The sequence below is a fragment of the Panthera tigris genome, chromosome C1 (genome assembly GCF_018350195.1).
Source record: "Panthera tigris isolate Pti1 chromosome C1, P.tigris_Pti1_mat1.1, whole genome shotgun sequence".
Lineage (NCBI taxonomy): Eukaryota > Metazoa > Chordata > Mammalia > Carnivora > Felidae > Panthera > Panthera tigris.
This window is the reverse complement of record NC_056667.1, coordinates 21,285,263-21,309,993: the sequence shown is the minus strand read 5'-3', so window position 1 is coordinate 21,309,993 and position 24,731 is coordinate 21,285,263. Positions and strand designations below refer to the sequence as shown.

At 46.5% G+C, this 24,731-nt stretch overlaps 1 protein-coding gene across 4 annotated transcripts; it reads right to left on the bottom strand.

Moving 5' to 3' along the window:
• Positions 1-1,433: 1,433 nt before the first annotated feature.
• On the bottom strand, positions 1,434-24,020 carry RCC1 (regulator of chromosome condensation 1). Of its 4 annotated transcripts, XM_042996400.1 has the most exons (13): positions 23,920-24,020; positions 16,344-16,477; positions 14,491-14,635; positions 7,470-7,548; positions 6,805-6,894; positions 5,726-5,913; positions 5,368-5,547; positions 4,437-4,533; positions 4,200-4,322; positions 3,552-3,707; positions 3,178-3,297; positions 2,704-2,856; positions 1,434-1,755 (listed from the first exon to the last, which is right to left on the bottom strand). In XM_042996400.1, the coding sequence occupies exons 3-13, from the start codon at positions 14,491-14,493 to the stop codon at positions 1,580-1,582; spliced, it is 1,365 nt and encodes a 454-aa protein (XP_042852334.1). In that variant the 5' UTR covers positions 14,494-14,635; positions 16,344-16,477; positions 23,920-24,020; the 3' UTR covers positions 1,434-1,579. The 4 variants fall into 4 exon arrangements, with proteins under 4 accessions (XP_042852334.1, XP_042852336.1, XP_042852335.1 ...); XM_042996402.1 differs by lacking the exon at positions 6,805-6,894; XM_042996401.1 differs by lacking the exon at positions 14,491-14,635.
• Positions 24,021-24,731: the final 711 nt, after the last annotated feature.

Here is a 24,731-nt window from a genome sequence, read left to right as displayed (position 1 = left end):
TTTGCATAGCCCAATACTAGCCATATAGGACTACTGAGGACTTGAGGACTGAGGTTGCTAGTGCAACCAAGGAATTTTAAATTTTTACAACTTTTGATTTAAATGTAAATAGCCACGTGTAGCTAGTGACTACCATATTAGGTCGGCTATATGATTTGGTTGCTTAAATGCCTGGGAAAATCTACATTAATACATACAAGTTGTCTTAAGAGTTATTGTGCAGTTAATCGTTTAATCAATGACATCAGCTGTTAAAAATGATACAACAGCAAGCTTCAGCATAAGTATCTATAGGTATGCACTGTACTCAAATCTTGGTTTGGGATTAGGATATTAAAAGATCCATTCCGTGTCTCTTACATTATGCAGCATAATTTTTAAAAAATCCAGTGATTCCTGAAACATAAATACCTAAGCAAAAATCAATCACCTCTTTTTCTTTTTTGATTTGTATGAAACAGCCACACCAACAGCTGACTGGCATATTCTAGGACATGTCACTTAAGTCCTAGCCTTGACCAGGTGCTTAGGTGTGGGTTTATTCTGCTCTTCCCAACACAGGTGCTCCCTTAAAAAAAGCAGGGAGTATGTAGAAAACAAGTGGCCTGTTTTATAAAACTCTAAATTTATTCAAAGTGTTAAAAGAGTTCACTCTCCCCTCCAAAATACTTTACATTAAAAAAAAATCAAAACTGTTTTCTATTTCCTCAGCCACTGTACAAGCTGCTGCTTCCCTTTCTGGGCACAAGCCTCTGCCCCCTTTCCCCTCCCTCCCTTCACTCTCAGTATTGCTTTAAATTTGTTTATAAAACCCTCCTTCCCCACTCCCCCCATGTCCTGCCCTGCAGATGTAGCTTCCTTTCCAGATTTCAAGGCCCTTGGCTGCAGGTAAGGCATGTTGGATGGGCAGAATTCTCAGGCAATGCCTGAAGGGCAGAATGTTTTGTGCTTCTGGGAGAAAGGCTGATTGGCTTTTTTCTTGACCAAGTGAAGGATCATTGTTTCTTCTTCCCCGTGGACATCTGTTGAGGGCCAAATATTTGGCTTGGAGTTGCCCATGGCTGGGCAGCCCTGCCCGGTCTCCAGTTTCCCCCAGGCATAAGTCCATGACAGCTGGGTCTGACCACCATACCATTTGTCTGCCTGTGGATTGTGAAGGACAGAGGGTGGCACATGGCTACAGTAGGGCTTGATGAGCCCCCAACCTCTCAGAATGTGGGCACCAAATCCCCAGGGGAGGAATTTTTGGTTTTTGGCAGGCAAAACCAGGGTCAGCCAGGACCATGGGAGGTAGGGACAAGGGGGAAAGGTCTAACCACATAACTCTGGGGCGAGCAATGTTCCAGCTGCCAAAACCCCCTCCCCTTTTTCATTTCCCCCCTCCCCCTTCATCCTGTAGACTGTAGGATGACTCAGGAAAGGAGGACAGAAAAGAGGGAAAGGATTCTGTTCTGCTGATAGGAAAAAGGCAGATGACAGAGTACTCAGGGCTGGGGGAGGCCTGCTGGAATCTACAGTCATAGCTTCCCAGTTCCAGGAGGGGGGGTGGGTGGCGGGAGCCAGGCCCGCAGAGGCTTCATCAGCTCTGTTCCTTGTCCTTGACTAGTAAGACTGTGTGCTGGCCACCACTGGACACAGATAAGACCACACGGTTCTCCAGCTGTTTGCCTGTCATCTCCACAGGGCTCCAGGCATCCTCTTCCTGCCCCGTGCCCAGCTGGTAGTTGGTGCCCATGCCCCAGGCAAAAACACGACCTACAAGGGAGAGAAATGGGGGCAGCTGTCTCCAGGATTCCTAGCCCCACCTTTCTGTAGTGTGAGAAGCCTGGAACATGAGGGTGAATTTTGGCTTTGGCCTGTAGCAGCCTAGCAATGTCCCAGCCTCTAGTAGTTCAGGGAAGCTGAGAGAAGCCAAGGAGATCTTGGATTTAAAAAACAGCTTTGTCAACCAGAGACCACATTGCCAAAGACTTCTCCCTGCTCCTAGGAATGGCATTCAAGGTCCTACATGACTGGCCACTCCCCAACCCCTATACCACCCTCCATTCCAAGGACCTGTGGGACTGCTCTAGATGCTCCTGCACTTCAGATGCCCTCCATGCCCTCCATTGCGTATCATAAAGGACTGAACCTTTAAGGTGTAGTACAAGCTCCACTTCCTCAGGAACTCTTCCCAGATAATCCCAGGTCAAGCGCTTCTATCAGCTGCAGCCTTCTCAAGGTGCCCATTGCTGTCCCCCTCAGGCTTTGGTGACCAGTGACCATGTGGTTCACACTCTCCTCTGCTGTGCCTGCTATGACCCCAATGACTAAGCCTTCTTTCTCCTAGTAAAATTCTAAGTACAACTCTCTGGTTGTAAATAAAGAGGTCACCTTGGTGGAAAATGTAAAGAGAAGCCTGAGTTAGGAGTCTGGAGACCTGGATTCAAGTCCTACTGCCTATCTGGGCCTCAGTGACATATCCCCTTCCACTATTTTTCTATGCTACAAAACAAATCACCCTTATTAAAATAATTTGTTTACTCATTTTATGTCCATCAAAGTCAGAACTTCAGACAATCAGGAGAAAAGCAACGTCATCACAAACAGTGCTCTGTGTATCTCAGCTCTATTCAATGATGGACATCAGAGGCTGGTGAACAGTTTGGTAAGAATCATGACCCCCAAGCCCCAACCACACCGAATGTGGGCAGCCCCACTCACCATCCTTGGTCACGGCATACCCTACGGAGGCCCCACAAGCTACTGAGGAAACAGCAGGGAGCCTGGAGATGAGGGTGGGTATGCTCTTCTCCTCAGCACCCTCCCCAAGGCCCAGCCGCCCATACTCAGCGCGACCCAGGCTGTATGCTTTTCCTGTGGGAGGAGGGGAGAGATAAAGAGTACCAGAGGGCATGTTCCAGGTAGGCCAGTTGAGTTCCCATATCTGTGGGAGCTGGTCCCCACTCCCAGGGTGGTAAAAATGTCTGCAGTATATTCCAGTTCTGGGGGAGTCCTGATAGAGGCCCCATAGGACCCCACTGAACTCATTCATACCTGGAGGGGTGCCAGGACTCTGAGGGATGGGGGTGGCCCTCATGGACCCACATCTGATCCAACCCATGGAGCAGGCCCAGGTTCCATATCTTACTGGGCTTATGCCCAAGGAACACTCCACCCTCAACCCAGAGGTCCCACCTTCTGAATCCATGCAGACTGTATGATGCTGGCCACCAGAGAAGCCCACCCAGGACTTGGTAGAGTTCTTGAATGATGTCAAGTTTTGGGGTACAAAGCAAGATTCTGTGCCTGGGGTTCCTGGGAGGAAAAGGCCAGGATAGAGCTGTCAAGGGTGAAGCTGTCCAAGGAGCTGTCCTTCTTCATTCCCTCACGCAGCGAGGTCGCCTCCCCCCGCAACAAACACCAAGATATGGATATTTTCACTTTACAGTGACAAAAATATGGCTCTGAGGGGTTAGCTGACCCCATCAAGAGCGAGCAATCAATGAGTGAAGCCAGGATTTGAACCCAAGTCACTCTGGGGTATGCTAGATGCTAGGCTTGGGACTCACCAAGCTGATGATAGTTGGAGAGGCCAAATCCATATACATGACCCTCGCAGGAGATGGCAAAAGTGAAGTAGGCACCACAGAAGGCATCCTGGAATCTCACGTGACCCCGGCTTCCTCTGGATTTCAGCATCACACACTTGGGGACCAAGAGTCGTTCTGTAGGCAGAGAGGCAAGGGTCAGTGGCAGACACACACAGCTTCTCTGTCTGCCCTGTGCTTTTTTCCCCATTACTATAGCCCTTGGAGGGAGACTAAGCAGGCATTCTTCTCCCTATTAAACAGAAGAGGAAACTGAGGCCATGAGAGTACAAGTGCCTCACTCAGTCTCCCACAGCCTTAAGAGGTTAACATTTACATGGAACTTACCACGTGCCAAACATTCTTCTATGTTAGCTCATTTAACTTCACCACAACCCAATGAAGTAGGTTTAGAGATGAGGAAACTGTGTCCAGAGTCCCACAGCCAATAGGTAGCAGAACCACAATTCAAATCCAGGGTAGTATGGCTCTAGAGTCAGAGTTCTTAACTACCAGGTTAAGGTCTATCTGATGCAAGCCTAAAGACTATTAGGGAACTGCTCTTGCCTCTGACCTTCACCAGGGGGTGGCGTGCCAAGTTGCCCCGCCAGAGGGACCTAAGCCACCTACCAAGGCCCTGCCGGCCACCACGGTTGGCAAATAATTCAGGCACACGGCCCAGCTGGCCCTGCTCCCCGCAGCCCAAAGTGTAGAGGTCACCATCAGCTGTCAGCATCACCAAGTGGTCATTTCCTGAGGGGGAGAGGAAGGCAGAGGATGCAGGGCTTGTCTGTAGGGCCCAGGGCTAGGCCAGCCACGGAACAAGGTTCTCCAACTCCTGCCTAGAGCGAGTACCCCCAGACTCACCTGAGGCCACCTTCACTACAGGCATTGTCAGCTGCACTTGCACAGGTACCATGCTCTTCTTCATGGGCTCCAAGAGTCCAATCACACCATTATTGTCCTGGAAGGTAGGGCAGAGCACTTACCAGCCAGTCGTGCCTGCCCCATACCAGTCAGGTCCAGGCTTGCAGGCAACCACAGAGCTGTCTGGTGAAGGACACTGGTGCCAGATGGGGATGAAGAGGTGGGCAGGAGCCGGGACAAATAATGAAATACTTAATGAATGAAATAGTATGTGGCTTGGGATTTGCATTAAAATAACAAAGGATCGGGGTGGTGGGGTGGATGGGAGTAGAGAGGAAACAAGTTTGGCCACAAATTGATGACTGTAGAGGCAGAGGCGAGTAGATGGGTGTTCAATGTTATTTTTCTGATCACTTTTATGTGTTTGAAATTCTCCATAAAAATTTTTAAAAACAGTCCTGATGAAGAAACACCTTATCAGATTCCTTTATTTTTAACATTTCAAAATAAACACCAAAGTACCAAAACAACTTTAACGCTGACTCTGTTTAAACTGCACTCCCTTGCCTTCAAAATTCTGAGATGTGACAATCTTTCCCATGCACCCCAAAACCCCTGACAGATGTAGGAGATGGCTGGGGAGGAGAGAGGTTGAAGGAGATGGGTGAGGAGAGTAAGCTTCCTGGATTAGCCTCAGCTTAAAGGCATCCTTGATCCACGCTTTCCCAAGATACACATTTCATAATGTAGATTCAAGGTAAATGTGGACAGGCCTGGATGAAGAGACCTGGGTCTGGGCCCAAGCTCTGCCTCTGGGCCTTGATTTCCCCACCATTACATACAAGAGGGAGGTAGAGATGGATTATCACTGGGGCCTCACCAGTTAATTCAGCCAGCCAACCCCCATGCAGTTCTCCAGACCCAGTCTTACCCGGAAGGAGCCCCAGAGGAAAACTCGGCCATCCTCAGTGAGGGCTGCTGTGTGACTGTCTCCTGCCGACACCTGTACCACTTTCTCTTGTAGTTCCACTTTCCCGGGAACCATCTCTGAGCCCTCTACTGATGTGTCCCTTCCCAGGGCACCCTCATCATTGCAGCCGAAGGAGTAGACCTGTGGCCAAGATGCCTTCATTAGTGCAAGGTCTGGCCTCAGTCCATTCTCGTTTAGGCCACTCCCTGCTCAGCTAGCCAGCACCATCGCCACAGAGTAACTTTTGTGGCTCAAGCTTCCTTCTCTGAACCCCCAAGCCCAGGCCCTGTCCAATCCTGTGCCACCCACCCCAACCTACCTGGCCGCTTTTGCTTAGACACACGGTATGCATGCCCCCAGCCTCAGCCTGCACAATGTCCTCCGGAATGGGCACCAGGGCTGGCTTCTTCCTTTCCATCACATTCTCGCCCAGCCCCAGCTGGCCCACATCGCCCTGGCCCAGTGTCAGCACCATGCCTGGTTCTGTGCTGTGGGACCTATGTGAGACTGAGGGGTGAAGAAGACAGCCCTTGAGTGTGCAAGATGACAGGGGAAAGGAGGAGTCATTCTTTCTCCACTGCATGGGCTCTGGGATCATAAAAACCTGGGTTCAAGTCCCTGCTCTGCCACAGACCAGTAATATGGCTTTTCTAATAAGCCTAAATTTCCTCATCTCCGATATGTGAATAGCAAAAATAACTGTCACACGGTTTTTGTGAAAATTAAAAACTGAGCACATTATTAATATGAGGGAGGAAATGTTAACAAGAAGACACTCAATATTGTGAAATGAATCTTGGTGGGGAAGAGAAGAATGAGGATACAGACAGTCTTCCCAAATAGCTCCAAGTTCTCAGTTAGGAGTCACTGTGCCAACGAGGATTCACATAACGTCTACCCTTTCCTGACTGCTTACTCTACTAATGTGAAATTGCTTTGTAGTCCCCTAAATTATGCTACAGACCTTCCATATTAGGATCCTTTCTTATAGGAAAGGAAACAGAGACTCAGAGAGGTTAAATACCTTCCTAGGGTCACAAATCTAATAAATAGTAAAGTCTGCACTGAAACCAAGGGAACCTACATGGGTCAGAGCATCGTTCCTACCCTCCATGTTCTGGCTGCGACTAACTCCCACACGTATTCACACCCAACCCTTCCGCGCCTATCTGGGAACAAACAGGCAGCAGAAGAGGAAGGGGCGGGAGTAAGACATAAGACAGACATTTGCAAAAAGGTACAAGCCAACCAGCGGGCAGCAATGGGCCATCTGCTGCCCAGTGACGGTCGCCCACGGCCCCGGACAACCTATGGCGTCCAGACCCTCCCTCCGGGGGTGTGGCCACAGCTGCCAGGGCCGCTATGGCTGCGCAGAGGGTGCCCTGGGCAGGGAGCCACCTGGTCGGGTTTTCTGGTCAGGAGGGCTCGGCCCGTGGGCACCTGGAACACGACGGGAGGCACCAGCCCTCACTGCCTGGTTACGAGGGTCTGCAAAAGACAGACACTGTCTAAGTGTGGGTCCACACTATCCCCTCCCGGATTGGGGTTGGATTGCTCTCCTCACTGTCTCCCTCTAGGGTCCCAGGAAAGGAAACCACAACTACCTTCCTCAAATGCTACCAGGGCATTATCTCATTTTCCTCTTAACAGCCCAGCGAGATTGGTGCTGAGCTGTTGTATGAATCAGGTAATTCAAGCTCAGCGATGTTAAGTGACTTAACCGAAGCTACACGACTGCAAAGTGGCAGAGCCTGGACTTGAACCTACTTCTGGAAGTCAATGGTCCTAGCCCTGGTGCATTACTGCAGGGAGCAAAGTCCTAGGGTCTCATACCACCCCCCCCACCACCTCCCAGTACTACCTGAGTGCTTGTAGACAAGTCTCTGCTGCTTTAGGAGTCTCAGAGGGTGGGATTCAGTAAGCTACAAGAGACTCCAGCTGGGTGGAGTTCTTGGGCTTCCAGGTCCCTCAGCTCCAGAGGTCAGGGAGGAAGGAGCCCAGTCCCAGAATATGGGGCCTCCAAGAGGCCACCCATTCAGAGATAGAGGCCAAAGCCAACTTACCCTTCACCTTCTTGCTTTTGGGGAGAGCATCCTCTGGAGGTGACCTTCTCTTAGCTATACGCTTGGGTGGCATCCTTTCCTGAAAAACCCAGGCAAATACTCCATTTCATTCATGGCAATCATTTACCTGCTCTCACTAGGTAACCCTAAAAAAGGTAAGAGGGATTCCAGCCATTCCACTTCTCAGAATTTATCTGAGAAGAATGGTAACAGAATAATGGATACATCCCAAGATTAAGTTCCCTAAATATTCTCTACTGTATTTGTCATAACATTAAAAAGGAAAATGGAGCAACCCATGTACTCAATAGTAGGAGCTGGAAAGTACGTGGTATATTTATAATAGAATGGTATGAAGCCATTAAAAGTGATGCTTTCAGAGATTTATTTATTGAATCGGAAGATGCTCACCATTGCCAAATAATATAAGACTGAAAAAACACTTCATCATCCCATTAAAAAATGTATACATGTGTAAAAATATGTGTAGAAAACTGTGTGGAAAGAAGTATGTTCATTATTAACAATGGTAACCTCTGGAAAATGGGATTATAGACACATAATTTTTTTCTTTTTGTACCTTCCTATATTATCTAAGATATCTAACAACATTACATGTATTTTTTTAAATTTTTTTATTACAAAAAATTAAAACCTTTAAGAACATCAAACAAAGTATCTCTCATAGCTCTCCCTCAACCTTGAGATACCACTAGTAACTCTGGTGAAGCACTACTGTTATCAGACCCTCCCATCCACAAAAAAGCACGATTCTCATTAAATAAAACCAAACCAGACCATTTGTGCCCTTTGATCCAAAAGTCCCATTCCTACAAGGAACGTGGCCTTCCTAAACAGTCCAATAATAAATAAACACTGTGTACATGCTCACCAGGTATTAGAGAAAGGGGAAAGGAAACCACTTATAAGTTACGAGAAAGGTTCCATCCAGGGCAGCTAAAGTTCCATCCAGGGCAGCTACGAGCCTCAGCCCCAAACCCCTCCTGCCTTTAGCTGCTGCTGTCCTGCCATGTTCTCCCTGTCTTCCTCAAGGCTGCTGAGAACAGAGACATTTTCCCCAGTTCTCTCAATTCCAATCCAGCCTAAACTGTGTCCAAAGCCTCCTTCCTCCACACACCCAGCCCCGGAAATAAATCTTCATTGAGCCCTGGTCTTTAAGCTTGTGAAAAGAAGTCAAATTGTCTAAGCCTGGAGCTCCCGAAACCAGAATTGTAAACCCTCTGGCAGGGGCCAGGGCACTTTAGAGCTATCCTGATGTAGAAATAATATAGCTTGTGCCAATTAAGAATCTCAGGGCCAGAATCTGGGCTCAGCTACTTTCTAGCTGCTTGACCTTAGGCAAAATTACCTAATCTCTTCATGAATCAGTTTCTTCCTCAGTAAAACAGGGATAATAATAGTACCTACATCTTTGTTACATAGGATTAAATGAGCTAATATTGTAAATGTAATAAATTAGTATCAGTATTACAACATTTAGGGCCTGTCCCAGGTAATGCCTGAGAATAGCTCTAAGCTAATCTAACCCACCTCTCCTCCATTTTGTAGATAAGGGATGAGACTCTACCCAACACTAAAAATGGAATGAGAACTCCAGAGTCCTTCTCAGGCTTAGCTGTGGCCCTAACCAGCACCCTGCACCTCCCTTCCCCCCGACCCCAATGTCTTTCTTCCAGTAGGTCCTAGAGCCTCAGCCCCTCCAGCTCCCTATTGCAGAGTAATGAACACAAGGCCAATGGCCTCTTGAATTTCCAGGCACTTTCCTGCTAACTATCCTGGGGCAGAACAAAGGACTGAAGATGAGGAAGTAGCCAAAGGTTTAGAATTCTCCAAGCCAGTGTAGGCTGAGCCTCGGCAGGCTGAGCTGCTTCTACAGGTTGTGACTGGCCCAGTTCTGACTCTGATGAGGTGGCAGTTCTGAGAGTCACCCAACTTTTATTCCCTTGGGGTGTGATTCCCCCTCTTGGGGTGGGACTCCTCCTCTCCAACCCACCTCTTTGAGACCCCTCTTACCATGCTAAAAATGCACATTCTTGGGGATTAGAGGGAATTGGATTCACCTGCCAGGGCTGTGGCTTGTTCACCCCAGCTTTTGTGGCCATGGTTAGCCAGCAGCCTTGACCTCTCTGAGCTGTATCCTCATCTGTCAAGGGGAATGCAATGACTTCTCAGGGCTGCCCTCAAAACTGAATGCAATATCTGTTTTCAGTGCTAAGCACACAGTAAGTACTCAATACATGGCAGCGTTTATTCATTTGTTCCACAAATATTCATTAAGTGCCTATCACCACTGTTTGGTTTTGGGTCAGGTATAGCAAGGAAAAGGGGACTACCCCTCTCCCTGTTCCCATGAAGCTTACACTGTAGTATGGAAGACACATTGCAGATGATGCTGAGTGAAGGATAAGGAGATACGGTAAGAGATCACTTGGGGGGACACAACAACGTGAGTGTACTTAACACTGAGCTATATGCTTAAAAAATGGTTAAAATGGCAAATTTTATGTTTGTGTTACCACACTAAAAAAATAAAATGCCTTGGGGTAGGGAAATAGAGTGGTCGGAGGGGATGACATTTAAGCTAAGACCTGAAATATGAGAGAAAGACAGTAGGGCAAGACCATGACGAAAGTGGTCTGCTAAATGGCATGTTTGGGAACGTGGGGAGACCAGTGCAGCTTCAGCTGGAGAGCAACTGGTCAGACGACATGAGGAGAGCAGGGGCTGGATCATGCAACACCTTGTAGGGAACACAGAAAAATTTTAAGAAAGCCTTCATCAGATTTACATTCTTAAATGGCTGTTCTGGCTACTGGAAAGAAAATGGAATGGACTGGAAGAGGAGGCTATTGCAGGCATCCAAAGGAGAGACGATGGTGACTTGATTTGGTCTGTCTGAGGTAATAGAGAAAAAGGAGACAAAACTGATCAACTTAGGAGACAAATTCGAAGTGTGGATTAGATGTGCAGAGTGAGGGAGAGGGAGAGATCCAGAATGACCTTCTTCATCCTAAAAAAAAATCCAGAGGATCCCAGGCAGGCCTCCCCAGAATCTCCCTATGAGCTTGGCCAAACACAAGGACTCCTAGGCATTGGGTTAAATGACTAGGAGGCCGGTATGGGGCGCCTGGCTGGCTCAGTCAGTGCAGTGTGTGACTCCTGGTCCCGGGGTTTATGAGTTGGAGCTCCACACTGGGTATAGAGATTACTTAAAAATAAAATCTTAAAAGAAAATGACTAGGAGGATGGTAGACTTCTATTAGTGAGATAGAGAACACTGGGGGACAAACAGGAGAGAAGAGACTGAGAAGACCGTTTCTCCAGGTGTTTTCCTGAAGCTTGAAGTCGTTGGGAGCCAACGAGAGATGTGAAGTACGCAGAGCTGGGTGGGTGAAGGGTGTGGGATAGAACAGGTATCCTTGTTTCAGGTAGACAACTTGGATCCCTGGCCAAGCCGGCAGCCAGTTGAGTGTGTCCAGGGCTCTATCCTGCTGAAGGCAAATCTCCCATCAGTTCATCAAAATGACCTGTAGAGGTTAGCTGTGCCACAGACGGAGACCGTGTAACAGGATGGAAGAGTACTCACAACAAGAAGTGAAGTGAAAGCACAGGGAAGAGAATTATGTCAGCATACTGGTGCCGACGCTGGGCTGACCTGTAGGCAAGGCCTGAAGTGCAGACAGAAAAATAAATGAGGTGGTTGGTATCATGGGGGCGCTAACAAAAAACACGTGTTACTGTGGGTTGGAACCCAGTGAACATCTCCTTAGACACCTGTGTTTTGGCTAAAATTGTGGGGCATCTCACCGCAAGCTATGAACATTGATCCTATTTTACAGACGAGGAAGCTGAGGCTCAGAAAGGTAAAGTATCTCACCCAAGACTGGAAGAGGAAGTGAACGTCTCAACCAAGTCGGTCAGACTCCAAAGCTGGTGTCCTTGCCACCTTCCTCCCCAATGTTCCCCAGTCTCTCAGCCTGCCTGGGTACTCTCTCTCATACCTTCTCCCCAAGAAAAGACAGCAACTTGGCTCTGGTCTTCCTGATACCTACCCCATCCCATTCCAGAAGTCATTCATGATCTTTCTAAACCTCAAACCTGAAACAAGGTGCTTCTTTGCTCAGACTCTCCACTGGCTCCTTCTGCCTGGAAGATAAAGCCCACATTTTCTAGACTGGTACGGAAGGCTCCAGACTCTGGTACTGACATAACTTTTGGCCTATCCCTTTTCTGTCACAATCTCCTTACTCTTCCCACACAATCTTAGACTGCTTATTGTTCTCTCTGTCCATTTGCATCTCTATACCTTCCCACCCCTTATCCTACTAGAAGAATGTCTACTCAGTCCCAAAGTCACCTCCACTGGTAAATCTTCCAGATCTTTCCCCTCATCCCAAAGGAATCATTCTCTCCCAGAGAAACGGGACAGACTTTTGGATCTGGATCGTAATTACTCTAATTTACATGTCTGTCCATCATACCAACCTACTCCTTAAAACGTGAGCCACTCTGGGGCACTGGCCGCTCCTATCGTCTGTATGCCAACAATCTTTTACTCCTCACAAGATGAGGAAGGACTATCGCTTCTAATTCAATTGCTGCACCTGAGGCTCAGAGAAATAAATTTACTTGCCTAAATTCATACAGTCAGTAAAAGAGAGTCAGGAATAGAACTCAGGTATATATGACTGATTAAAAAAACCCACAAAAACAAACAAAAAAACACATCAGCCAAAGGCAGACCATGATCCAGGCAAGGTTGGAGGCAGCCCAGGCAGGCCTCCCCAGGATCCCCCCATGAGCTTGGCCAAACACAACGAGTGAGGGCTGAAGCTACCTAAGAGGGAGAGGACAGTGAGATAAGAGAGGAGACACTGAGGCAGCTTGGGTCTGACAGGGTGGGCCAGGTGGGTGCTGGACCCACTGAAAAATGCGGGGAAGGACAGACCTGGGTTCTCTCTGAGCCTAAGAATTTCTGCCTCTCCGATGGAGGTCTCTAGGTATAGCAGAATGCTGTCGTGAGCAATCCCGGAAGCAGGGCAGGGGATGAGAGAGCACCTTCTAAAAGGTGGAGCCCTGGGGGCACCTGGCTGGCTCAGTGTGAGGAGCATGCAATTCTAGATCTCGGGGTCACGAGTTCAAGCCCCATATTGGGCCTAGAGCTTAAAGAAATAAGTAAACAGGGGCGCCTGGGTGGCTCAGTCGGTTGAGCGTCCGACTTCAGCTCAGGTCATAATCTCACGGCTCGTGAGTTCGAGCCCCACGTCGGGCTCTGTGCTGACAGCTTGGAGCCTCAAGTCTGCTTCAGATTCTGTGTCTCCTTCTCTCTCTGCTCCTCCCCCATTCATGCTCTGTCTATCTTAAAAATAAATAAATGTTAAAAAATTAAAAAAAATAAGTAAACAAACCATAAACTTTTTTCAAGGTGGAGTCCTTCACATCCTCTACTACACAAATCAGTTCTTTGTATGGACACCCTCTCTAACTGCTCTGGGTGTGTTTTCTTAATCACACAGTAAGTGTCTCGACTAGGAATAAGCAGCAATCTTTTGTCCCCATCCTAAACCCCCCTAACAAACACAGCTCCCATCCTCAGCAGCTTACAGTCGGGGAGAAGAGTGAGACACAGTCACAAAAGAGTAAGGTCAGATATAGAGTCAACTTCCACTAATAGGCATCTATGATGCCTGGAATGCTCACACCTGCCCTCTGAGGTAAGTGTGATCACCCTGGTTTTACAGAGAAAAAAGTTGTGCCCCAGGCCACACAGGTGGGGTGAGATCCCAGGTCTCCTGACCACTTCCCATCAGCACCAGAGCATCCCCCTTCCTCCTCTTCCCCTTTCTCCCTGGGCTTCAGTTTCCTCAGGTGGTGAACGAAGGTATACCAGACTAGACAGTCTACCAGGGGCCTGGTGTTCCTGCTGTGACCTTCTATGACCCCTCCACAGCCTGGTTTCTGCAAAGAAAGATAGAGCCCTCTCTGACCACAGCAGCTGTCCCTGCCACCACCCCTACTTCCTCACTTGCCTGCCAGACTCAGAAGCTTAAAAATCTCTTTGTAAGAAAGGTCCCCAGGAAGAAAGGGAGGAGAGAGTCTCATCTGTCAACAAACACTTGCTGAGCTCCTGCTGTGTGCCAGCCACAGAGCTGATACACTTCACTCCAGGAGTTCACCAGAGGAGCCCCCTTGCATGCAGAGGTATCCTGGGGAAAAGGGACCTCAGCTTCCACCGGATGTTAGAATCACTGCTTTATGAAAAATACAGGATATAAGTAATTCTCACCATACACCTCTTACCTTCATTTTACAGATAAGGAAACTAATGCCCAAGGAGACTTGGAGGGGGGGCGGGGCCCAAGGGTACCTAACCAATAAGCTGCAAAGCTGAACAGTATTCCTGCTCTTGGGATGTCTTTGTGACAAAAGCATGGTGAACTCCTAATTCCATCTTTCCAGACCCATTCTGATGCCCTTCTTGGGTGACCCCCTCCCTGCCTCCTCCACCCTCACCCAGTGTTTCTTGGTCTTGCACGCCAGACCTCTCGATACCTGGTCCTTGCTGTATTATCTTGTTACTCCTTTCTTTGTACCCCACACTGAAACATCTATGGTATTTCTGACCCCAACTCACCTTTACCTTCGTGCCTCTCCATGCCCCTGGCTGGATGGCACTAACCCCTCCACCTCTGTGGGCTGAATAACTCCACTGTCCTTGAAAACCCCATCCAAGAGTCATCTCACCCGGAAAGCCATCCGGACCCTCCTGGGCAGGGTTGGGTGACCCCCTCAAGAGTTTCCATACCACTCCATAGGTTGGACTTCTGCCAGGACACACAAGTTACACTTGGTTGGAGCACCTCAATTACCATCTGATGAATGAATGACTTGCCAGCAGCAGCGGGTCCACGGACATACATGGGTGACACACTGGACCTTAACCGAGGCCCCCACAGGGGTCTCCCCAAGGAGACCAGGGGCCACACGGGGCCCTTCTCACCATTGTTTCTCAGCCCTGCCAGCGCGGCACGAAGTAGACAGACAGTAAAAATCAGTTGACAGCTGAGTTGATGCGGGGTTCACAGCACACCTCTCCAAGGCTCAACAGTCTTCCTCTTGGTGCCTGGTGACGCTGACTTCTTGCCCTGCAGAAGACCCTCGCCAGCCTATACCTCGCGCTCCTAAGGCACACACTCTCCGGGCAGGATCCCCCCCGCTCCCCGCTGCTCTGCCAATCGCATCCTCCGGACGAATGCTGAACAAAACCACTTTCCCCTCTCCGGAAGCGCAGCCGGGGCTGCCGGTCCCGGGCCGCGAGGCGCGCGGGTCTGCGCCCTGCGGGGTCACGGCGGCCGCGCGCACCCGGCCGGCCGCGCTCGGGCCGTTTGAATCTCCCGCCCGCGCGGGCGCCGCGGGCGGACGAGAGAGGCGCGGCGGCAGAGGGGCCGCGCGGCCCTCGCTCGAGCCAGGCGGGGCCGGGCCGGCTCCAGGGCGCCCCGCGGGGCCGGGGACCCGCGCGCCTACTCCCGCGCCATCCTGCCGCCCGGCTTCACGTGGGGCCGGCGCCGCCGACACGAGCGCGCGGGCGACGGCCCCGGCCTGCCAGGGCTCCAGCTGTGGCCGCCCGGGGTGCAACCTTCCGCCCGGACCCTCCGCCCCGACCCTCCGCCCGTGACGGGTGCGACCTACCTCGCTGCAGGTCCGCCACAAGCAACTCCTCCGCCCGCCTGCCCGGCCGCGAACTGCCCCAGAGCATGCGCTCTGCAGGCCTCCGGCCCCGACCCCGGGCCAGAAAGAAAAACAAAGAGCCCGGCGGCCCCTGGCGGCCGCTCCGGGAAGTGCAAGTGGCGCGCTCGGGCTAGAGCGCTCCCGACCAGGCTCTCTCCGCCCTGGCCCGGGTACAATGGGTGTGTATTTCGGAGACTCCAAATCCGGACCGGTGGACTGACAACCAGAAACTACTTGAAACCGGGTTTTCAAGTTTGGGAAGGTCTTGTGGGGCAGAGACTGCACGGAGAAGATACTGATACTGCTTTTCAAAAGGGTCTCCGTCAGAGAAAGATGAGAAGAAATCAGACCATCAACAACTACACAGGGCCATGACGTGGGTATGCACAGGGGCATCTGGCTCAGCCTGGGGCTTAAGAAAGGTTTTCCAAGGTAAGGCTAAGAGGGCAGAGCATCTAGGACGCATCCCTTGCGAAGACAGGGAGCGATGAGAGAGTAGAGTGGTTGTGGGAAACTGCCAAGGTGTGACTGGGGCAGAGGGTGCCTATGGGAGTGAGCAGAGAACACTAGAAAGCAAGGGTCAGATCATGATGCAGGGCCTAGTGTATCCAAGGAGTACAGCTTCTATCCTGAGGCAGTGAAGAACTAGGGAAGGGATTTGAGCATGGGAGTGACACGAGCAGAATTTGTTTTAGAGCAAAATGGAGAATGGACTTGGCAGAAGGAGAAACCGAGAGTGGGGGGAGCAAGAGAAGTGAGGGAGACCAGCGAAGAAAGAATGTGGGGCTATGAATTGGGGTTGGGAGCTGGAGATGGAAAATAGGCACCAAGCTGACTATGCTCTCTTAATACACTCCTTCTTCAGTGGATACAAACAGTTCAAGATTCCAGATGTTCCCTGAGGTGACTTCTCAGGCCATTTGATTGTGTCTGGAGGGTTTCTGAGGTCAGGACAGGGACCTCTGCAGAAGGGTATTTTCTCCATTTCGTGTTGATTCTGACTCTGAAAGTCATTCAATCATACCTGAACTCTAGATGGATACTTTGGGTGAGTATTTACCAACTGAATTTCTCCTACTATGCAGAACCCATCCCAAAGGACTCCCCATATTCAGGGTCTCTTACCTCTCCAAATTTACCTCTGCCTCCATCATGGACTCCTCTTTTAGATGATATACTGTGCGATTTCTCCAAGTTTTAACCCTGGATGTTTGATCTCTCTCTGCTTTCTTCTTCCAAGATCTTACTCATTCCCATGGCTTAATGTAATTATAAAAATGATTATCACCCATTTTGTAAAACTGTTTACTTTGTTAACTACAGAAACACATCCACCCATGTCCATGAGCTCATTTGTTCCTTACGAAACCTCACGATAGTTGGAAAATGAGAAAAATGAGGTTCAAAGGTGAGGCAAGTTCTCTGGGGTCAGCACACAAGTGGTAGAAGGGGACCAGAGCTCTTGTTCAGCCTGGAGCCATCATCTTTTAACTGAGAGGGCAGTCCATTTGGTCTGGTTCTGACCTCCACCCTAAGTTTCAGCTCTCTATCTCTTCCCAGAAGACCCCACACCTAAAATAAAACATGTTATGTACGGATCTAGACCTCTCCCCGCCCTCCCCAACTTCATCCTTACAGCCAAGAGTAAGGTTCTCTGAGAAGTAAAGATTCAATCCTTAACTTATTTTCTGATTCTTCCCTCTTCTCTCCTCTTCATGCTTTGGTTTCTGCCCCTCTGGTCTAAAGCACCACCCTCCTGGCCTCTGCTCCTGCCTCACATCCCTCCCCTCCATTTTGTTCCACCTAGATCCCCATTAATCATCCTAAATCATGGCTCTGAGAACTTGCCCTGCATACAAATCTTTAAAGACTCAGGTATTTCTTCAGTGCTGTACTCGGAGCACCAGGCAGCAATTGCCCCAAGCTGTTGACTTCCCACTCTCTCCTTAGCCTCTGCACTGTACTCTGAAGGTGCCCATGTTCATTCTACCTTCTCACCTTTATTGGGGCTGTTTCCCCTACCAAGTGTCTTTCTTCCTGCCTTGCTGAGCTCTTGATATAACTTAAGGCTCAATTCAGGCCCCATCTCTGTGAAGACTTCCTTGACCCCACTTATCTTTTCCTATTCTGAGCCGAAATATTAATTTTAATTATTTTTTACATTCTATCATTTATTTCACTTATTGCACACAAACCATAATAAGAACAATCAATTGAACCTGGCCCAGAACTGGCTCAAATGATAGAAGTGAAGGACACTGAAAGTTATTATAACTGTATTCCATATGCATAAAAGTTAACTAGAGATATGGAAGATATAAAAAGACCCAAAGTGAATTTCTTGACAATATCTAAGATTGTAAATACACTGGATGTGATTAACAATAGATTAAATATTGTGGAAACAACGATTAGTACACTTTAGGGCATAGCAATAGAAATTATCCAAAATGAGACGCAGAGAAAAAAGAACTTAAAAAAATTGAAAATAGCATTAGTGAAGTATGGAATAACTTTAAGTGGCCAAATATACAGGAAAGCAAGGAGGATCTGGGGACAGAAAATACATGAAGAAATGCCACCTTAAAAATGTATAAACTATAAACCTACAGATCTGTGATATTTTTTTAAATGTTTATTTATTTCTTTTGAGAGAGTGAGCACACAAGGGAGGGGCAGAGAGAGACAGAGAAAGAGAATCCCAAGTGAGATCATGACCTGAGCCAAAATCAAGAGTTGGAGGCTTAACTGACTCAGCCACCCAAACGCCCCATGATAGTTAGTTGTATATGTCAACTTGGCTAGGCTATGGTGCCCAGCTGTTTAGTTAAATGCCAGTCTAGATGTTGTTGTGATGGTATTTTTAAGAGATGATAACCTTTAAATCAGTAGACTTTAAGGAAAGCAGATTACCTCCTATAATGTGGATGTGCTTCATCCAATCAGTTGAAGGCCTTATGAGAAGGAATTCTGCCAAGACTGCATGTAGGCTCAAGACTACAACACCAACTCTTGCTGGAATTTCTGGCCTGCCAAAGTGCCCTACAGATCTCAGACTTGGCAGTCCCCACAACTACGTGTGCCAGTTCTTTAAAATAAATCTCTATCTATCCATTTACACACACATACATCCAGTTGGTTCTGTTTCTCTGGAGAACTGTAACCAACACAAAATCCAAGAAGCTCGAGTAACTCCAAGCACAAGAAACAAGATACATCAAAATCAAATTGCTTAAAGCCAATGATAGAAAATCGTAAAAGCAGTCAGAAAAAAGACGTTATATACAGAGAAATGAGGCAAGGATATAATGCAACATGTTATGTGCAGAGGAACAAAGACAAAGATACAATGCAAACAAGGGGACAATGGAGCAACATCTCTAAAGCACTCCAGGCTGGATGGCTCAGTCTGTTAAGCGTCCAACTCTTGGTATGGGTTTAGGTCGTGATCTCACAATCCGTGGGTTCAAGACTCCCTTGAGGCCCCCACCCCCCTCCATCAAGACCCCCCCTTCCGCCATTAAGCACCCCCCCCGCAGGTGAGCCCTGCTTAGGATTCTCTCTCTCTCTGCTCCCCTCGGCTCTCTCTCTCCCCCATCTCTTTCAAAATAAATAAATAAATAAACTTTAAAAAAAAAAAGATAAAAGTTTTTTTTTAATAAAAATTTTAAAAGTACTCCAGCAAAATTGTATCTCATAAGGTATATCCAGCGCAAACATCTTTCAAAAATGAAGGTGAAAATAAGGTATTTTCAGACATATGAAAGCTGAAAGAATTTATCACCAGTAGAACCATTGTAAAAGAAATGTTAAAATAAGAACCTGGGGGATGACTGGGTGGTTTAGTTGGTTAAACGTCTCAAAATAAGTAAATAAACTTAAAAAAAAAAAAAAAAAAGACCTTTGGGCAGAAGGAAAGTGATACCAGATGAGAATCTGCATCTACACAAAGGAATGAAGAGCACTGGAAAATACCTTATTTCACCTTCATTTAAAAAAAAAAAAATTAATGTTTATTTATTTCTGAAATAAGAGACAGAGCATGAGTGGGGGAAGGGCAGAGAGAGAGGGAGACACAGAATCAGAAGTAGGCTCCAGGCTCTGAACTGTCAGCACAGAGCCTGATGTGGGGCTCGAACCCACAAAGCATGAGATCATGACCTGAGCTGAAGTCAAACATTTAACTGACTGAGCCATTTAGGCGCCCCCAAACTTTAAAAAAGATGAGGGCACCTGGGTGGCTCAGCTGGCTCAGCATCCAACTTCAGCTCAGGTCATGATCTCTCAGCTCGTGGGATCGAGTCCCACGTCGTGCTCTGTGCTGACAGCTCAGAGCCTGGAGCCTGCTTCGGATTCTGTGTCTCCCTCCCTCTCTGCCCTTCCCCCGTTCACTCTTCTGTCCCCTCTCTGTCTCTTTCTCCTTCAAAAATAAATATAAACATTAAAAAAAAAAACTTTAAAAAAGATAGTTTCCTGTTTAGACAAAAAAAATGTATTGTGGGTTTTATAACATATATAAAAACATATATAAAAGTGATATACATGACAACAATAACAAAGACTGTGGGGTGACAACATAAAGTTCTTTTACTGTCATAAGTGAATAAATGATATGATATATACTATCATAAGTGAATGAATTGATACAATATCAATTGAATGTAGAATCTGATAATCTGAAGATGTATACTGTAAACTCTAGAGCAACCACAAAAGTAATAAAACAAAGTTATAGCCAGTAAGCCAACAAAGAAGGTAAGATGGAATCAGAAAAAGTTACTCATTTTTTAAAAGGGAGAATAAGAGCGGCACCTGGGGGGCTCCGTTGGTTGACTGACTTCTGCTCAGGTCATGAGCCCATGCTTTGTGGGTTATAGCACCGCATCAGGCTTTGTGCTGACAATGCAGTTTCCCTTTCTCTTTGCCCCACCCCCCCCAAAAGAAACAAACAAAAAAGAATCCTTAGTTGATTCTTTTTTTAAAAAAAGGTAGATTAAGAAGAAAAAAGGAACAAAGAATAGATGAGATAAATCGAAAACATATTTAAGATGATAAGACTCAAACCTAAACGTTAATCATATAAAAATATGGTCTAAGCACTACAATTAAAAGGCAGAGATTATCCTAATAAATTAAAAAAGGCAAGACCCAATTATGCACTGCCTACAAGAAATAGTTTGTTTTTTAAATGTTTATTTGTTTTGAGAGAGACAGTGGGGGAGGGGCAGAGAGAGGGCAAGAGACAGAGAATTCCAAGCAGGCTCCGCAGTCCCCACAGAGCCCAGTGCAGGGCTGGAACTCACGAACCATGAGATCCTAACCCAGCCGAAATCAAGAGTCAGACACTTAACCATCTCAGCTACCCAGGCACCCCATGAAATCTGTTAAAAATATAAATACACAAATAGTTTAAAGGTAAAAGGATAGAAAAGACATCCTCTGCCACACTAGTCAAAAGAAAGCTGGAGCAGTTATATTAATAACAAAGTAGATTTCAGAGCAAAGAATATTATTGAAATAAAGTAATTTCATAAATGATAAAGGAGTCAGTTATTCAAAATACATAATCCTGAACATATATGCAACTAATAACAGAGCTTCAATATGTGAACCAAAAACTGATAGAACTTATGGAAGAAATAGACAACTCCACAAATATAGGTGAAGATTTTGATAACTCACTCTCAATAATTGATAGAAAAAGTAGAAAACCAGTGAGGATACAGGAGACTTGAACAACTCTCGTAACCAACTTGAACTGATTGATATTTATCGAATGCTTCACCTTTCTTCACATTCCACCTTGCTTTCTTCAAACAAAGTAAAATACATATTCAAGTGCACATGAAACATTTATCAAGATAGACCATGGTCTAGGTCATAGAACAAGTCTTGGTAAATTTAAAAGGATTCAAGTCATACAAAATATATTCTTAGACGACACTGACATTAAAGTAGAAACTAGTAACAGAAAGATCTTTGGAAAACTCCCAAATATTTAAAAATGAATATACTTTTAAATAGCCTATAGATCAAATAAATCAAATGGGAATTTGGTAGTATTTTGAACTCAATTAAAATGAAAACACAACATACCAGAAGTTGTGGGATATTGTTAAAGCAATATTTGGGGGAAACTAACAGCAATAAATGCCTGTATGAAAAAAAAAGAAATCTCTCAAATGAGTGACATCAGCTTCTACCTTAAGAAACAAGGAAAAGCAAACTACACCTAATCAAAAGAAAACAATAAAGATAAAAGCAGAAATCAATGGAACAGAACATAGAAAAACAACAAAATTATCAACTAGTGTTTACTATTGCCAGACATAGTATAGGAACTGAGCTTACAAATATGGTTCCATTCTTGAGGATCCAACTGTTGGGTTAGATGGACATCAGTTTGAAAAATAATCACATCAGAATGCTAATTATCATGATGGAATGCTCAAGGTGCTAATGCTTATGAGAAGGGGAAGTGAAGACAGTGGTTAAGAGTTCAGGTTCTAGGGGTGTCTGGGTGGCTCAGTCAGTTGGGCATAAGACTCTTGATATTCACTCATGTCGTGATCTCGCAGTTGTAGAATTGAGCACTGAGCTGGAAGCCTACTTGGGGCTCTCTTGCTCCCCCACCCCTCCTTCATGTGTGCTCATCCTCTCTCAAAATAAACTTAAGAGCTCAGGTTCTAGAGACAAAGACCTTCAAGTTTCACTCTGTGTGGCCTTGGGCAAATGATATAACCTTGATCTTGATCGTCTTCTTTTTCTATAACATGGATTTAATCAGATTCCCTGCATTGCATAGGGCTCTTGTAAGGATGAAAAAAATGCCTAGTGCATGGCAAATCCTACTCAAATGTCAGGTACTATCATTAAGATGTGGGTCCCATCCATTAGAGGGAAAGACATACACAAAGATGGAAGAAATGGGGGTAAGGGAGAGGCATGGTTGAGGAAGGACTTTCACTCCCCAAAAAACTACTCATTTCCATTTTATTTTCCAGTGTTGAGTAAAACCAGGCACATGGGTATATAATTAATTACAACTGAAACTGAGGTTTTAGGGTGTAGTGGTTACATTAGCTTAATACCAAAAGGTGGTTTAAACCAGGTGGAAATAGTATTTTTTGAGGCATGATATAATATAGGTTGAGAATAGGTTCTGCAGTCAGTTGCCTTGCTCAGATGCATGCTCTGACACTTACTGGCTGCATAACGTGGGCAAATTCCACATATCCTCCAACTTCAGTTGTCCTCATCTGCTAAATGGGCACAGAGTACCTTCTTTATAGAGGTATGTGGAGTATTAAATTACATATGTACATCACTACACTGTCTTGCTTAAAGCTAGTAACATAATAGCTTATCATAGTATGGTTTAGGAGTTAGGTTCGAATCCTGGTTCTGCTCCTTACTACTTAGATGATCTTGAGCAAGTTTCTAATCCCTTAATCTCTCCTGGAAAGATAGGGTTCGTTCTGAGGTAAACCTGGTTGAATAGTAAGTGATGGTAGACTTTATTCATTCAACAAGATTTATTGGATACGATATCCCAGGTTGTTTGCTGGAATACTTAACAAGCTCATTGTACTTTTATGAGACTGTAAGCTTTTTACAAGTATTAACTCATTTAAATCTCACTAAAACCCCAAGAGGTAGGTACTTTTATCATCTATGGATGAGAAAATTGAGGCAGAGAGGTTAAATTGTTTGCCCAAGGTCACGTGAACAGCAATTGGTGGTATTAGGATTCAAACCCAGACTGCCTCGGGACTCCCAAGTTTGCTAGGAATGCCTACTTGCAGAAAAAGCCTGCAGGCAGGTAGGTTACAAGAAGTCTGGCAGAAAGGGTGGGGCCTAGAAAACTCGCCAACAGCTTTGCTTCAGCTACACTTTGGACATAAAGAGAAAAAAATGCACGTATTTCCTGCCTAGCAGGTTACCGGGCCCTATGCTAAGAATTTGTACTAAAAACTGTAAATCCCCAGGTTAGCTGTAGGAGAAAAAGAACACTTCATTTTACTGAGCACCTCCTGCACAGACTGCAGATGTGACAATGATACCAAAGAGGAGCCTTTTGGCTATACAGGCTCCCTCCCAGCAAGTGTGCAAGAGGGGGATAGTTGCAGAGGCTGCTTCCTACTTGTGGGCTTAAGCAATCAGCCTGTTAGACTAATACCTCAGAATTGTGATGAATACATGCCAAAATGCTTAGAACAGTGCCTGGCAGAGGTAACCATTGCAAGAACACTTGTTCAAGATGACCTTTTAAGTTGGTACTCCTTAAAAATAAACCCATCAAGAAGCATCTGGGTGGCTCAGTGTCTGACGTCAGCTCAGGTTATGATCTGTTTGAGCCCGAGTCAAGGCTGTAACGACAGCTCAGAGCCTGGAGCCTGCTTTGCATTCCCTATCTCCCTCTGCCCCTCTCCTGCACTCTCAAAAATAAGCATTAAAAAATTTAGTAAGCCCAGCAAGCTCTCCCAGATTCTCCACAATCATAGTTTAACTACCTCCAATTCTATCATCTGGGGCTCAAAGGAGTGAAGCAGTCTGCCTTGACATTCCAAAAATTTGGGCTAGGACTCAATCATCTCTAATCTCCTCAATCACCTTGATGGCTTCTAAATGGGCATGAGGCTGTTATAGTCCCCCTCCCCACTGTATGTTCATTTAGTCCCACCCAGGAACTAGACTCTACCTTCTAGATGGTTCCCTGCTAGTTCCCATCCTTCAAGGCCTGGACTAGTTTCCAACGCTGGCAGTCAGTGCCTGTGCTTGACAAGATTTCCATTGTGACTCAGCCTCACATCATAAGCAGGATGACAATTCTCTCAGGCTGAAGTACACTACTTGGAACAATGGCAGTAGAGGCTAACTAGCTAACAGTGGTGGGATTTTGCCATTTATGTCCAATCATGTATTTGCTAAGGTTAACTTGCCTGTACTACACTGTGGGGAAACTGAAGATTAGGCTTGGTCTATCAGTAACCCAGATCTCCCGTCTAGTGGCCAAGTGTAGGTTGGTCTCTCACCTAATTCCTTAGGTGTCCTAAGCATTACCCACCTTTGAATGCAACCAGGAAGCTCTTCCCTGCACACTAGGGAACTGGTAGGAACCAACACATTTCCTCAAGTAAACAAGTGCCAGCATATACAAGACAAGCTCGGGGCCTGGTCAGTCGTGTTTCCACATAAAAAGGAGCCACACAAATATGCAGTCATCTTTATTGTAATCCATAAGTACATCAGAAACACATGGATCAGGGTGCCGGGTGGCTCAGTCAGACTCTTGATTTCTGCTCAGGTCATGATCTCAGTTGAGGCTCCATGCTGATAGGGTAGAGCCTGTTTGGGATTCTCTCCCCCTCTGCCCCTCCCACATACTTGCTCTCTCTTAAAATAAGCTTAAAAACCTACTGTTCTCCCTTGAATTTCTCTTAAGGGCAGTTTTAAAAAGGGGTCAAATGTGCTCAAGCTTCTAAACCTCCAGGCTTAGCTTACAAAAACATT

Bases quoted from the DNA above. Each gene is read 5' to 3' on its own strand.
- RCC1 (XM_042996400.1), bottom strand. The intron at 6,895-7,469 runs GTAAGTTGGCTT...TGTCTTTTGCAG, and splicing joins CAAAAGCAAGAAGGTGAAGG to ACCCTCGTAACCAGGCAGTG. The intron at 3,298-3,551 runs GTGAGTCCCAAG...TTTTCCTCCCAG, and splicing joins CTCCAACTATCATCAGCTTG to GAACCCCAGGCACAGAATCT.